Source organism: Cygnus atratus, chromosome 7 (assembly GCF_013377495.2).
Source record: "Cygnus atratus isolate AKBS03 ecotype Queensland, Australia chromosome 7, CAtr_DNAZoo_HiC_assembly, whole genome shotgun sequence".
Classification (NCBI taxonomy): Eukaryota; Metazoa; Chordata; class Aves; order Anseriformes; family Anatidae; genus Cygnus; species Cygnus atratus.
In genome coordinates, this window is record NC_066368.1 from 17,518,214 (window position 1) to 17,532,670 (window position 14,457).

The window sequence follows — 14,457 nt, forward strand, 5'->3', positions numbered from 1 at the left end:
ATTATATTAAAATCAGTAGAAAAACAATATTCAAGATTTGAACAATTAGTATTTTGGTAGAACTCCCACGAGTCAACAGCTTCTTGAAAAACAACAGAAACCAGAACACTGACAACAAAACCTCTTTTTCAGTCATTTTACATGGTAATTAAAGCTAACAATATTTTGTACAACACTGCCAACCTGCAGCCAGTTTGCAGAAGGACCAATAGATGAGCTTAGGGAATAGGAGTGGTGAGTGGTTACAAGCCAATGCATATATGATTTATATTTTAAATTATTTAAATTAAAAAAAAAATCACATAGCATGAAAATTATTTTACATTACTTTTTTTTATAAAAAACAAGCAAGCACAGCACTGATTACAAGTTAAAACCATCAGCATGGCTATCTGCTTTCTGAAGATTAATTAACATAATGCACACACAGTTGCCATCTTTGAAACGATCACTTAAGAAAATCCTTCGGAAGGTAAAAAAGTTTATCTGAGACCGACCATACTCCATAGATGAAATATATTATAGAAATGCACAACCGTAACTGAAAGATGTCCATAAAGTCTATTTTAAGTGATCCATAATCTGACTATGAATATTCGATTGTGACCGAAACACAAAAACGCTCTCACACATTCTGAGGCAATTTTACGATCCTGTCATTCAAGTTACTGGACAGCAAAAAATATGCTGATTTTGGGCTAGAAACGTATTCTAAATAAGATAATTGCTGTTCCAAGCCAATTCTATGGCTACTAATATTTAACTTCATCTGTATCTCACACATTTATATAACAGCAAATATTGCAGTATCTCAAACTATTACCAAACGTATCCATGTTTTCTTCAGTACCTTTACAAGAAGCCAGCACGACTTAGGAATTCTGCTTATAGCTACCGTGCCTATACACCTGTGTTCTAAAGGACGCTGCCTGAAACATTCCCTCAAAGGCTTCACGAAGGCCTGCTTGGGTCTTGGGGACTGCGAGCACAGGCAAGAGCCATATATTGGTATGTATCAGACTTGTGCCAGGTACCTGCTGGGAAACGTCCCATGCATGCCAGACTCCTGTGCTTTAAATACCTGAGTTACAAACCGTTTTCCTGAAGAGGTCAAGAACTGGTGGGGGATGTCTCCTCACTTGAGCTTCATCTCAAACCAAATAATCCTCCAGCTGCAAACACCAGTGTACTCTGAGCTAGTGAATTTGAACTTCAACTTTGGCCATCATCCAACCACCCTCAGCAGGTAGACAGAGGACAAGGCAAGCAGAACCTAGAAATTATGTTTATTCCTGACAACTACACAGCATTTCAATAACAAAATCGTTGAAGTATGTTTTAGTTACAACTGAACTTTTTGGCTTTAGTTTTGTTGCAACCAAACACTCTCACAGCGTGTTCTTCAATAAACCTAACTATTTGGTTGACCCTTCTCACAGACTGACAGCAGCTGAAATCCCGGACCACGAAGCACTTTCACTTCCGCTGCTAACAGCTCAAAAAACAAATATTGCAATTTAAAACCATTTCTGGAATCTGCAATCCTATTCTTTTCATTGTTCAAAGTCTACAAACGTAATCAGCTAGCCATGCCGAGAGGAGATTCTGTAGGGAAGCTGTACGTGCCAAAGGCAGGCCACGAACGCATCTTTCCTCCTCCTCCCTCAAACATTCCCCACGTGCCCCATGAAGTTCTCATCGTTATAAAAGAGATTTGTGATACTTTCTAACCTCAGAATGAACTCCAAAGTACAGCAACAGGCACAATACCGTACTGGTGATGCGTTTCGATTCTTCAGAATACATTCTTAGTAACGCCAACCTCAGCATGCTAGCACCTTAACCTCTGAAGAGCCACATCCTGTACCTCAGATTCACTGTTCGCTCTCAGTGTTACGGTTACTGTATTATAATCAACAGAAGGCACCTGGCCTGTCCTAACATAGAACAGGAGGTCAGCACACTTAGGTGCGCACTGGGTCAGACCTGCAAGCCGTGCAAAACCAATTTATCTGCACGGGCTCAGTAAGCCATATTCACAGCACACGAATGCCTATTTCTGCTGCCCCACAAAATTAGTACCTATACAATATATACCCGTGCAGACAAATCACTTATGTATTAAACTATACGTAGCATATTTTACTATTCTTAAATCTAGCTTTTGTAACTAGATATCATAAGTACTCTTATTTTTCTTACATAGGTTCTCTTAAATTTTTCCTGCATCTTCAAAAATTCCAGAAATTCTCTTTCTAGGCTGAATGCATAATGAAAATTTGCTAAATTCTTACAGTATCTATTCAGAGTAGACTTTTCACAAGTGCCACAGTCCTGCAAACACATTTTCAAAGCTGCTATTTGATAACAGACTGCTTGGTATCTTCTTTTGGTACCCAAAGAACGTTTTCCAGAAACCGCTTTAGCTATGTTAGAAAAGTCTCTGATCCAACTTTCTGTCTAGAAGTTACAAGTCTGGGGGATAAACATCACTCATTCTTGTGCAGAATGCGTTCCTGTCCCTCACAGCTGTGGTGTATAGCCACCATTTTGAATACAGCCACCAGCCTGAGCAGGAATCAATACCAATACGGACAATGAGCTGCGGTAAGCCTCCCTACCAGTGAGGAGAACTCACCTGGGAGCCCTCTGGTTAGCACATCAGTTCAATCAGACAATTCATGAGCTACCCATAGCTTCTCTCAGTGCAAAGCCAGCATCCAATTGAAATACACCCCCAAAAAGGACAGCAACATCTCCAAACTACCTGCTGTTATTTTAATGTTGAGATGGGATCACCTGCATCAGACCAATTTCTGTAACTGCACTTCAGCAAGGAGCACGCAGCAGGGACTCCTCACTGCTCCGGGGAAGCATTTGTACAAGAGGGCACCACAAATGGAAACAGAAGTATTTTCCACAGGATGTATGTGTACAGAGGAGGCGGCCAAACTCTGTACAATGGCCTCTCCTGCTTTCACTGTGAGTGGAGAGAGAGGACAGCCCGTGCTGACACAGGCAGGAGCCACTGCCGACAGAAACAGTTCCTCTTTGCTGCTAGTCCACTGCTGCAAGAACGGTTTTAATACTTTTTTTTTTTTAATGTCATTTCTAAATTTTTTTGTGTCTCTCAAGCTCCCACCAGAATACCAACTAAACGGAATCACAGCTTGCTCCTGTGCAAGATAACCAATCTAATTATCACAAACACTATTTCTTACTGCAAAGTAGCAGAGCTACCAGGGGCCCTCAGCTGCCTCCCTTCTCCCACCTACATCAGCTGAGCAGCTCACTGCACTTGTTCCTCTGAAAAGTTACAAACTTTTAATTGACAAATACTCGATATTAATCACCACAGAAACTTGCCTGTGCATCTGTATAGATAATGTCATAATTGACATTCACTTAATTCTGACAGGATAAGCTACACAAACAACTGAGCTCTCATTCTTCTCCACTGACACTGCCCCAGCTGTCTGTGGGTTTTTTTTGGATGAATTTTATCTTGCAGGAAGGGCATTTTGGTATTGATAAGTCCCCAAAACATTATGATACTGTCAGTTTGACAATACACTGCTGACGATGAAAGGGATTGACTGCCCTTGAGTAAACACACGCAGCTAATGGTGAGAGAATATTGAGCCCACCACGTTGCAAAGGCTGGTGGGCTGCTGTGTGCTACAAAAACCCAGAGAGCAATCAAGACCCCAATATGTATTACTTCTAATAAAGACAAGCTCTCCCAGGGAAAACTTTTTTTTTTTTTTTTTTAAAGAAGAAAGGTATTTTAAAAGTCTCCTATACAAAATGACACGTGTAAAATGAAACCCTTTTTCTCTTTAAGTTGCTAGGTAAGGGAAAAAAGGTCCGGGCAAAGTCATTAAAAACGAAACCCAAGTTCAGGTCCCAGATTGCCCCAAAAAGAGGAAAAAAAGCAGTAAGAAAACTATCTTCATAGTTCTGCTCCACCTCTTCCATAAAACAAAGTCTTGTAACTGAATGAAACTAGTCAGAGAAGTTTTGTAACATATTTTCTAAGAACACACACCTAGGCTAAACAAAGCAAAAATACAACAGACTTTTGCTTTTATTTCCTGGAATGTAATTCCTTCAGACTCAAGAGACAAAGAATTACTCAAACTGTGAATAACATGGAAAAGCAAATCAAAACAAAAACAACCCCAAATCCAGGAGCTGCTTATGTCCATCTTCCAAAACTGAGTCTACTGCAGGTATGCTGACAACAATGAGTGATCTGAAGCAGTGGCAGAGCACTAAATCAAGAAATTATGCATTTATTCTACATCACATTTTAACCAGAAACTTTTGGCGTACCCTTCAGTCTTGCGAGAAAGCCAATTCATTTCTCTGTATCAAGTCTGAAATAGACATAAGCAGGGCCATGGCCTCTCCCACTTACACACACCACCCTGCTTAGTGTCAGAAGTCCAACAGATACATGAACTGGCTGCTATTTATTTTTTTAAAGAAAAAGTTTTCTATAGATCTGAAGCTCTGTTTTTTTAAAGCCCAAACAGACCGCTGTTGTCCAGAAAGGTAAACTAGATCACTACATTGTACGAGAAACACCTTAGGCACAAAAAGCAAACTAACAAAACAAAAACAACAACCTCCTGCTTCTCCAAAAGGCTGTGAAGCAAACTCATTTAGAAATTCACAGCTTATCAGTGAACAGGCAGGACAAACTTATAGAAACATAGCTGCAAAATTGTTTTCCTCTGACAGGATATTTTAAGTTGTCCCCTGGGCTCTGTTGCTGCTCAAGTATCTTAAGTCTGCGAAATGCAGCTGTCCTGCAAAGGAGGCTCGCAGGAACTTAGATCCATTAATTCTGCTGAATGAGGAAAAGCGGCATCTTAATTAGAAACCTTCTCCAAAATAACTCAATGAAAAAATGAACATCTTTATCAGTTATCCATATTGCTTAGCTAAAAAGCAGCTGCTGCCTCTCGCACCCAGCCCGCCTTAGGGTCCTGCGCCTCACACTGCAGTGCAACCAGGAGGAACAACACGAAAACAACCGCCACAATCAAGCCTTTGTCTGAAAAGGTGGTAGACAATCTTCTGGCCAGCGACCAGCAGAAGCAGTTGCTCTGTGATGTCAGTTATTTGCCTTTTAAGTGCTGAATTAACAAAGCCTGTTTGTTACCGATAAGGACGCGAAAACTTAGAAACCCAGTTCTCCGACAGCCACCCTCCGTGGGCGAAACCCTAAAAATAAACAGGGCTGCTGAAGCCGACAGAGGCGGTCCGGGGGCCGCGATCACCTGCCCATGCTGTCAGCCCACACCACGGCCACCCAGCACCGAGCCCCGGCGTTGCCCAGGCAGGCGGGGCGGCCCCCGGCCGGTACCTGCGGCGAAGTGCAGCGGGCTGGACTTCCTGCCCGCCGTGTCCCGGCTGTTGACGTTCTCGGGCCGCACCAGCCGCTTGACCCGCTCCACGTCCCCGTTCCTGCAGGCCTCGAACAGCTCCCGGGCCGGCTCCGTCGCCGCTCCGCAGCCCGGAGCTTCAGCCAAGGCGGCCGCGCCGCCCGCGCACCGCCGCCCCGCCATGCCGGGCCGGGCCCAGCAGCCCGCGGCTCCCCGCTCACAACCCGCGGCCCTCGGCGGCGGCCCTCGGCGCGGAGCGCGGGGCGGGGCGCAGGGCCCGGCGCATGGCGGTGGAGGGGTCCGGACGCAGCGGACGCAGCGGACGCAGCAGCGGCAGCAGTAACAGCAGCGGCAGCAGTAGCAGCAGCACCGCCGCCCTCGGCCTCGCTGCAGCAGGAAGGGGCGGGCACCCGGCGCAGAGCGCACGCGCCTAGCCAGGGGCTGGGCATGCGCAGAGGGCGGCGCAGCGCTGCCGCGGGGCCTCGTGTGAGGGCTGGGGGAGGGCGCAGGCTCTGGCTCGGCCCCTGGGGCTGCCCCTGCTCTCCCAGAGCGGGCCAGGGTTGAGGGGGCTGCCGGTCTCTCGGCGACGTCTTCTGCACAGAACTCCTCCTGCCTCCTTACTGGCTCTTGTCCCGTCCCTAGAGTCCATTATTGTGTAACGCCATTCCAAACTGGATTCCTGTTCATGCGAAACAGTTTTTCTCTACACTTCTGTCAAAGCTGGGGAGGAACTACGACAAAACAAACCTCCCTTCTCCTTTTTAAGAGACGATTTGGGGCTCAAAAAGGCAAATGTAGAGCGAGTGATCTGTACCACAAGAGAATAAATAGTCCCTTGCTGCTTACAGTAATCAAATGTAGATCAAGATGTTTCTTCTCCACAACAAAAACTGCATTCTCATACAAAGCACTTCATGGTGCCATCAAAGAAAATCCTTACATATTTATGTAGCAAAATACATTTCTCAAAAGGAAGTGCTTGAATAATTATAAACTGGAAATAATACAACATAAGTTAAAAGAGATTGGAATATACTGTTAGCTGACTTTGCCAATTCATGGTTTTGGAGAAAAATGGAACATCTTTCTCCATCCCGTAAGGGTCACAAGCTAACTAGAAAGGGATTAACTTGGTAATATTTTAAATGTATTTTTCTACTTGTGCTATAATATGTAAATAAAAACACTTCGGAAAATGTATTTGATGAAGGTCATGAGTGCCCTGTTGCAGAGACAGAAAAGCACTGCATCATCTTTCCTCTTCAAAACATGAGGTTTCGGAGAGGTGGTGTCAGTGGGGATGCCATTTGACCCCAGGCACCTCCTGGTGTGGTGCAGGTGGGAAATGAGAGTTACCATGTCTTCCCTGTGAGCCCCAGTTCTTCTGGTGAGGGCATGTGCCAAAGCATCTCAGAGAAGCCTGACGTATTTATTTATTACATCTGGCAAAAAAGCAGGCAGTCTATAAGCGGAAAAGAAATCACAAGACACTCCTAAGAAATGCTTCTCACTTTACCCATGTAAAGAGTGTCATCTCCGTGATGTTAGAAGTGTAGAAAAACAGGATCTGTAGAGAGAAAATATATTTTATTAGTCTTATTAGTGTAGTTGGAAAAAAAAAAAAAAGACAAGCTTTTGCATTCTTACCCCTTCTTCATGCCGATGGCAGAAATAGCAAATGCATTATCTTGAAATTGTCTGTTTCTGTTTCAAAGCAGAAGAAGGGGTTGTGTGTCTGCAGAAGTGTAAATGTCTGTGTCCATACAAACACTTCGTGCTGCCCAGGCCCTCTAAAGAAGAACTAGAACTTATTTTCACTAGTTCAATATGAACTCTAGCTATGTTTCTTTCTTTGGCAAAAGCTATTATGAAATGCTAATGGAGATAAATGAGAGTTCAAAGAAGACCTTGACTATAAAATATATGCTATTTTGGATCTAAAATAAAGAACTTCTTTCTACATTGTTAAGCTAGAAAAATGCTATTTTTTCTAAATCACCTATAGCCTAACTTCCTTTCCCAGTATGGCTTCCTGACAACTGGAGTGTAAAACTATGGCAGGTCTCTCTGAATGGAAAATTATTTTAAAACATACTCCAAGAGCAGGATTCAATTAGCCTTGAGTTCAGTGAGTCAAAGACTTACCAACTTTCCGGATTGGCGGACGAATCCTGAATCCGTCGCCCTGACTTTTCAGATTCACATTACGTAAAATCTTTTATTTTATTTCTTTTATGAGATAATAATCTGTAAAATTCAGCGGTGTCTTTTGGTCTTCTGTTGGGCTTTTTCTAGAGAAAGCAGGGGCTGTGGCTCCACTGTTACCAGCACCACCCAAGAGGCTCGCCATTAGCACCTCACAGACCCGTGACTGCCATTTTGGGGCTGTAATTTGTGATGTACCAGTAGCTCTACCTCTGCCTCACATTTATTTCAGTGGCATGGCCTGCTCTAATAGAGACATTAGAGTATTTTTACGGGTCCTTGAGCAATTTATTTAGAAGCATGCTTGGTTGGTCGCTAGAGGGCAAGAAAGAAAAGGGGAGGTTGGGTACACGCGGCCTGGTTAGGCCTCCTCGTAGGCCCAGGGCTGGCCCGGCCCTCGCCTCCCAGCCCTTGGCTGCGTGAGGACTTCTCAGCGCTTCCTAACCGTTTCCTTAGTGGTTTGCCTTTCTTTAGGATGCAAAGTAAAATTAGTAGGACACTTCAAGTGGTCAGACATTTAACTTATTGCCAAAGAATTCCAAAATCTACTCCTTTTGAAGTATTTCTGGGTGAGACTTGGCAAAACAACCAAACCAAAAATTCAACAGTCATTAATGCTGTACATCAGGACATTATAAAACATGCCTATAAAGAAATAAAGAAAATAGATAATTTTGAAGAGAAGTGGCCTGCTGTTTAGTTACTAAATTTTTAAAACTATGAACAGAGACTTTGTCAGTGCAAACTAGTTTTTAAAAATAGAGTGATCAACTTAATAATAAGAGCATACCACAAAATGAAAGCAGTACAGCTGTACAACAGTGGATATAGGCACAACCACTGCTTTAAAGGAACTTAACTTTCTCCTTCCCCTTCGCATCCTATCTATCAGGTATTTTGGCTACGCATCTTAAACAAGCAGGAGCTAGTTCCTTTCCCCTGCCAGTCCATCTCTGTAGTTACTGGTTTTGTATGGGCCAGCTTCGTTTTACCAGCAGGTGGAGGTAAAGTGGAAAATATAAAATATTGTTCTGGAAAAAACAAAGAGGAAAAAAAACACAATAAAATGAAAGGAAACTTGGAGATACTGAGAATGAGCATCGCAGAGACGATCGAATACATAGCCAAGTGGTCCCTCCAGGAGATGGGGCTACAACTGCAGTGCTGACAAGCTGTAATGGTAGGCGATGTAGTCATTGAAATGTTGTATCTGTGTATGCAGCAACCATGAGAACTGTTCAGCAACACGGTGACCAGCTGTGAAGATGACAGTTCACATGATACATTTAGGGAAGATTCTTGTTAGCGGTAGGGAGAAGCTTGTGTTCCTGACACCAAAAGCACAGAAAAGCATGTTGGAATTCATGGAAACTAGATTACTTAAAAAAATATATATATATAAAAAGAAAAAAAGAAAAAAAAGCCTTTAATCCTGAATTGGATTCTTGTGACATCTTTAAAATTATTCCAGTTTTCCCATCAGAGGCTACTAGGCAGACACATACATGGAGGGCTTAAAGGGAGCTTTTGTTTGTTTTTCTGTAGTGCCTCAAACATGTCTGGGAAGACAGAGAGCTTTTATAAAAGCACAGACTCTGCACGTACAAAACCAAAGTACGTGGATTGCCAGCATGGGAACATGGCAGAGGCCTGGAGAATTGTTATTTGTTGTTAGGAAGAAAGCCACAAGCAGCAGTAGAGGAGTAGAGCCAAAGATAGGCATTGACTAGGGATGCTAGCAAAACATATCCATTTATATCTCTGAGGTATGATAATAGGAAAAAGCTAAAAGGAAATACAGGCAAACTAGAATGTCTATCCAACCATGCCATATTCAGCTTTTCTGAAGATAACCAAAAGCAAAAATAAAGTTGGATACCTAAGTATCTTTGCTTAGAGTTTGTCTAGAAATGACTGAGATGGGAAACAGTAATTATCTTGGAAAATTCATTTTTGTGGGAGAAAAAATTCAGAGGACCTAGAAGTAATGAGAGAATTTCCATGCATTTAAATTGCAGATCAAGTGACATTATTTGAACAGAATTTCATATTTATTTCCTGTCCCAACTGAAAAAAAAAAAAAAAAAAGGCTTTGGGCACATTCAAACATTTTCACAATTTATCCTGGCATTTAACAGAAGTGCCCAGGTTCTCTATGCAATTAACAAGGCAGGCTGGATTCTAACTGATGGGCTCTTAATTGCCCTTTGAAGCACTTTACCTCTTTCCACTGATCGTATAAGAAGCTCATACCTTTAATTTGGATACCTAAATTTCTTGCCTATAGTATGTAATGTAAATACCATGCAGAGCATGCAGTGTGAAGAAAAGCAAAGAAGCAACTAAGTCTAATCATTCTTTAAAAAGTGGTAGTGTGCTGCTCCAACTACTTGCACGTAGATTGGCATAATGTTATTTCAGGACAAATCTATGAGAAGCAATTTCTCAAGAATTCAAATGATGGCTTCTTGGAACAGCTAGTTCCGTAATCTTAAAAAAAAAAAAAAAAAAAAAAGCTATTCTATTCTCGACTTAAGCTGAAGCAACACAGTTACTTGGTTCAAGAAATAACTGTAGTTTCATCATGAAGTGATAATGATCAAATCCAATGAATTTCAACATTTTTAATGGAAGGTTTCTACTGAAAACTTGGCATGGCTCTGATTCAGAAGAGGAATTGTGATGAAAAGAATGAATGTGGTTACAGTCATTAAAATCAGATATGAAAAAAGACTGTGAAGTTTATATTATGCAGATTATAACTGAGTGACAGTAACTAGGAAGTAAGTTCAAAAGATTATGGGACTCAAACTCCAATGATCATAAATTGTCAGTAAAAAAAAAAAAAAAAAGAAGCCATTAAAAAAAAAAAAAAACAGGAGGACTATGTGAAGTGAACACAGTTAGTGTGCTAAGCATTGTTTATCATGGAGCTAAACCAGCACGTGACAACTAGAAGCTTCTCCTTTGGGATGATTTTTCCAACAACTTACTACTTACTGTAGCCAGTAATAATTTCTCAAGAAGGGTAAACAGATATTCTTGGAGGAAAAAGTTTTCTGATCCATTAAAACAATTCTTACATTCCTATATGCAAGGTTTAAAATCTGCATCACGACAGCTTGTGGTTGGGGTCTACTACAGGCCGCCAGACCAAGGGGAGCCTGTGTATGAGGAATTCTTGCTTCAACTACAAGAAGTCTCGTGCTTGCATGCTCTCATCCTGATGGGGGACTTCAACTACCTGGATGTCTGCTGGGAAGGCTACACAGGAGGCTGTAAGCAATCCAGAAGATTCCTAGAGTGCGCTGAGGATAACTTTGGTCCAGGTACTAGATAAACCAACCGGAGGAGAAGTGTTACTTGAGCTGGTTCTCACCAACATGGAAGAGCTTATTAAAGAGGTCAAGATTGGAGGCAGTCTGGGCTGCAGTGACTATGCCTTGGTTGAGTTTGTGATCTCGAGGAATACAGGCCTGGCAAAGAGCAAAGTCAGGACCCTGAACTTCCGAAGAGCAAAATTCAAGCTATTTAAAGATGTAGTAGCTGAGATCCCCCAGAACACTGTCCTTAGGGACAAAGGAGCTGAGCAGAGCTGGAGACTCTTTAAGGATGTTTTCCTTAGAGCGTAAGAACTCTCCATCCCCCTGCGTAAAAAAGCAGGAAGGGAGGGCAGACAACTGGGATGGCCGAGCAATAACCTGCTGGTCAAACTGAGGCACAAGAAGGAAATGCACAGGCAGTGGAAACAGGGACACATGGCCTGGGAAGAGTACAGGGATGTGGTACGGATGTGCAGGGATGGAATAAGGAAAGCCAAGACATGGATGGAACTGAGCTTGGTAAGGGATGCAAAGAACAACAGGAAGGGATTCTGTTCTTCCATTGCTCAGGAAAGAAAGGCCAAGGAGATTGTACCCCCTCTGGTGGATGAGAAGGGTGAACTGGTAACAACAGACATGGAGAAGGCTGAGGTACTCAACAACTTCTTTGCCTCAGTCTTCACTACCAGTCAGGCTTCCCAAGTCTTTCATTTCCTTGAACCTGTAGATGGACGCTGGGGGAGCAAAGTCCCACCCACTGTAAGTGAAGAGCAGGATCAAGATCACCTGATGAAACTAAACACGTACAAGTCTATGGGGCCTGATGACATGCATCCCAGGGTCCTGAACGAATTGGCAGATGTAGTTGCCAAACCTCTCTCCATCATATTTGAAAAGTCCTGTCAGTCAGGTGAAGTCCCTGGTGACTGGAAAAAGGGAAACATCACTCCCCTTTTTAAAAAAGGGTAGAAAGGAGGACCCAGGGAACTACAGACTGCTGAGCCTCACCTCTGTGCCTGGCAAGATTATGGAAAAGATCCTCCTGGAAGCAATGTCAAGGCATATGCAAGACAAAGAGGTGATCCAAGACAGCCAGCATGGCTTCACCAAGGGTAAATCGTGCCTGACCAATGTGGTGGCCTTCTATGATGGAGTGACTGCATCAGTTGACAAAGGAAGACCGATCAATGTTACCTACCTGGACTTCTGCAAGGCCTTTGACATAGTCCCACATGACATCTTGGTCTCCAAATTGGAGAGATATGGATTTGATGGGTGGGCTATTCAGTGGATAAGGAATTGGCTTGAAGGTTGCACCCAGAGAGTGGTGATCAATGGATCTATGTCCAAATGGAGGCTGGTGATAAGTGGTGTACCTCAGGGGTCTGTCCTCGGACTGTTACTGTTTATTATCTTCATCACCAACATAGACATGGAATCGAGTGCACTCTCAGCAATTTTGCAGATGACAGCAAGCTGAGTGGTGTGGTTGATAGGATAGAGGGAAGTGATGCCATCCAAAGGGACCTTGGCAGTCTTGAGAAGTGGGCCCACATGAACCTAATGAGGTTCATTTAGACAAGTCTAAATGCAGGGTGATGCACCTGGGCCAGGACAATCCCAGACATGAGTACAGACTAGGAGAAGAACTCATTGAGACGAGCCCTGCAGCGAAGGCCAGCTGCATCCTGGGCTGCATTAAAAGAAGAGTGGCCAACAGGTCGAGGGAGGTGATTGTCCCCCTCTAGTCATCCCTCATGAGGCCCCACTTGGAGCACTGCATCCAGGTCTGGGGCCCCCAGCATGAGAAGGATATGGAGCTGTTAGAGCTGGTCCAGAGGAGAGCCACAAAGATGATCAGAGGGCTGGAGCACCTATGAAGACAGGCTGAGAGAGCTGGGGCTGTTCGGCCTACAGAAGAGAAGGCTCCAGGGTGACCTCATCACAGCCTTTCAACGCTTAAAGGGGTCTTATAAAAAGGATGGAGAAAGACTCTTTACTCGGATAGATAATGATAGGACAAGGGGGAATGGTTTTAACCTAAAAGAGGGGAGATTTAGATTAGAGTTTAGAAGGATTTTTTTCACTCAGAGGGTGATGAAGCACTGGAACAGGTTGCATAGAGAGGTTGTGGATGCCCCATCCTGGAGGTGTTCAAGACCAGGTTAGATGAGGCCCCGAGCAACCTGACCTAGTGGGTGGCATACTTGCCTATGGCAGGGGGGTTGGAACTAGATGATCCTTGAGGTCCCTTCCAACCCAGGCCATATGATTCTATAACCCAGTAAAGGTATTTGTGTTCCTACATGAATGCCGAGTGGGCAGTAACGCTGTATTTAAGGGACTAATCCTCACTGCCATTTCATGTGTTTGTCACATGAGTAAATTGAGGACAGAATCTATTTATCAGACCTCTCAGATCAAAGCAAAGTAATGCAACACAACAGCTGGTTATAACTTCAATGTAGTTTACAATTGGTCCTAATGAAACCTAGGAACTTTTTGACCTGGATGGGTCAAATAATTCTATGCTTGAACTTTCTTAAAAGCAAACTAATTTACAGACTGAAATACAAGTCATAAATTTAGCTTCATTCTGAGACTCTGAAGCTTAGGTCTCTTATTTTTGTATGCCTAACCTGGTTAAGCATGTACAAGAGAAAAATCTTCCAACAGTTTCACTGATGGAATGCAAAGGGTTTGCTGGGTTTTACACTAGAGTATATTCCTACAAAGATTCAGTGAGTATTTAGCACAAGGAGGTTCACTGAAACATGATAGCAAACTAACTCCTTATCTATAGTAGGTTTCTTTGCTATTTTGTCTATATAGGCTGCAAGAAAATAATTATTCTAGGTTTGCATTCATTCATTGACAGAATATTAATGCTATGCTGAAAAAGTCTTCTATCAGTTACAAATGATGATACCTTATGAAAGTTCTAACTGTTCAAATGTTGTATTTTTGTTTTCTTTTCATTTGGATTAAATTTTACATGCAGGTTCATGGAATTTTCATGTAGACAAGTGGAATACTCCTCTTTCAGCTGCCCACCAAAACCTAGCTATGAAACATCTTAAAAGTAAAATGTCTTGGGCAACTTGGGCCACACAAATGCTTAAATCAACTTTAAAATTGTTTTCCTCATTGAAGGAAGAGTTAATGTATATTGGTAGTCTTTGTTTATAGCCAACATTATACATTTGAAGGATGGGATAATATTAGCAAATTATGTATTGTTGCTTCCTGTCACGGTTAAGTAATGTAAACAAATGGCAACGTGCTATTCATTTAGGTAGAGATACAACCTTTTTCTGGATTTTTTGATTTTCTTGATTCTAGCAAGAGAGGGAAAATTTTGACACCTTTATTCGAACAGTTTGTTCTAGGATTATTTTTTTGATTCATTTATTTCTGTAATTCCTCATAGCAACTGTGAAGTTTCTTTTGGATAGGTTATCTCAAAACCTTATGTATTGCCTTATCATAGTAATTTATATCTTTATTGATGCATGGAAAATCATTTTTCCATTCAT

General features: G+C 42.5%; 2 protein-coding genes across 3 annotated transcripts in view; both read right to left on the reverse strand.

Moving 5' to 3' along the window:
• TNKS2 (tankyrase 2) overlaps positions 1–5,804 on the reverse strand; it is a 29,232-nt gene extending 23,428 nt beyond the window's left edge. The window contains exon 1 of the mRNA XM_035548326.2: positions 5,375–5,804. Within this exon, the coding sequence (XP_035404219.1) occupies positions 5,375–5,576 (202 nt within the window). The 5' untranslated portion in view covers positions 5,577–5,804. The remainder of the gene's footprint in view (positions 1–5,374) is intronic.
• Positions 5,805–6,363: 559 nt separating this feature from the next.
• Positions 6,364–14,457, reverse strand: part of LOC118248789 (uncharacterized) — a 56,740-nt gene continuing 48,646 nt past the window's right edge. Inside the window, exons 6-7 of one of the 2 annotated variants that reach the window (XM_035548109.2) lie at positions 6,905–6,960; positions 6,364–6,835 (exon numbers count right to left, since the gene is read on the reverse strand). In XM_035548109.2, the coding sequence (XP_035404002.1) occupies positions 6,823–6,835; positions 6,905–6,960 (69 nt within the window). In that variant the 3' untranslated portion in view covers positions 6,364–6,822. Of the gene's footprint in view, positions 6,961–14,457 lie in introns of both variants that reach the window. The other variant, XR_004778872.2, reaches the window with a different exon arrangement.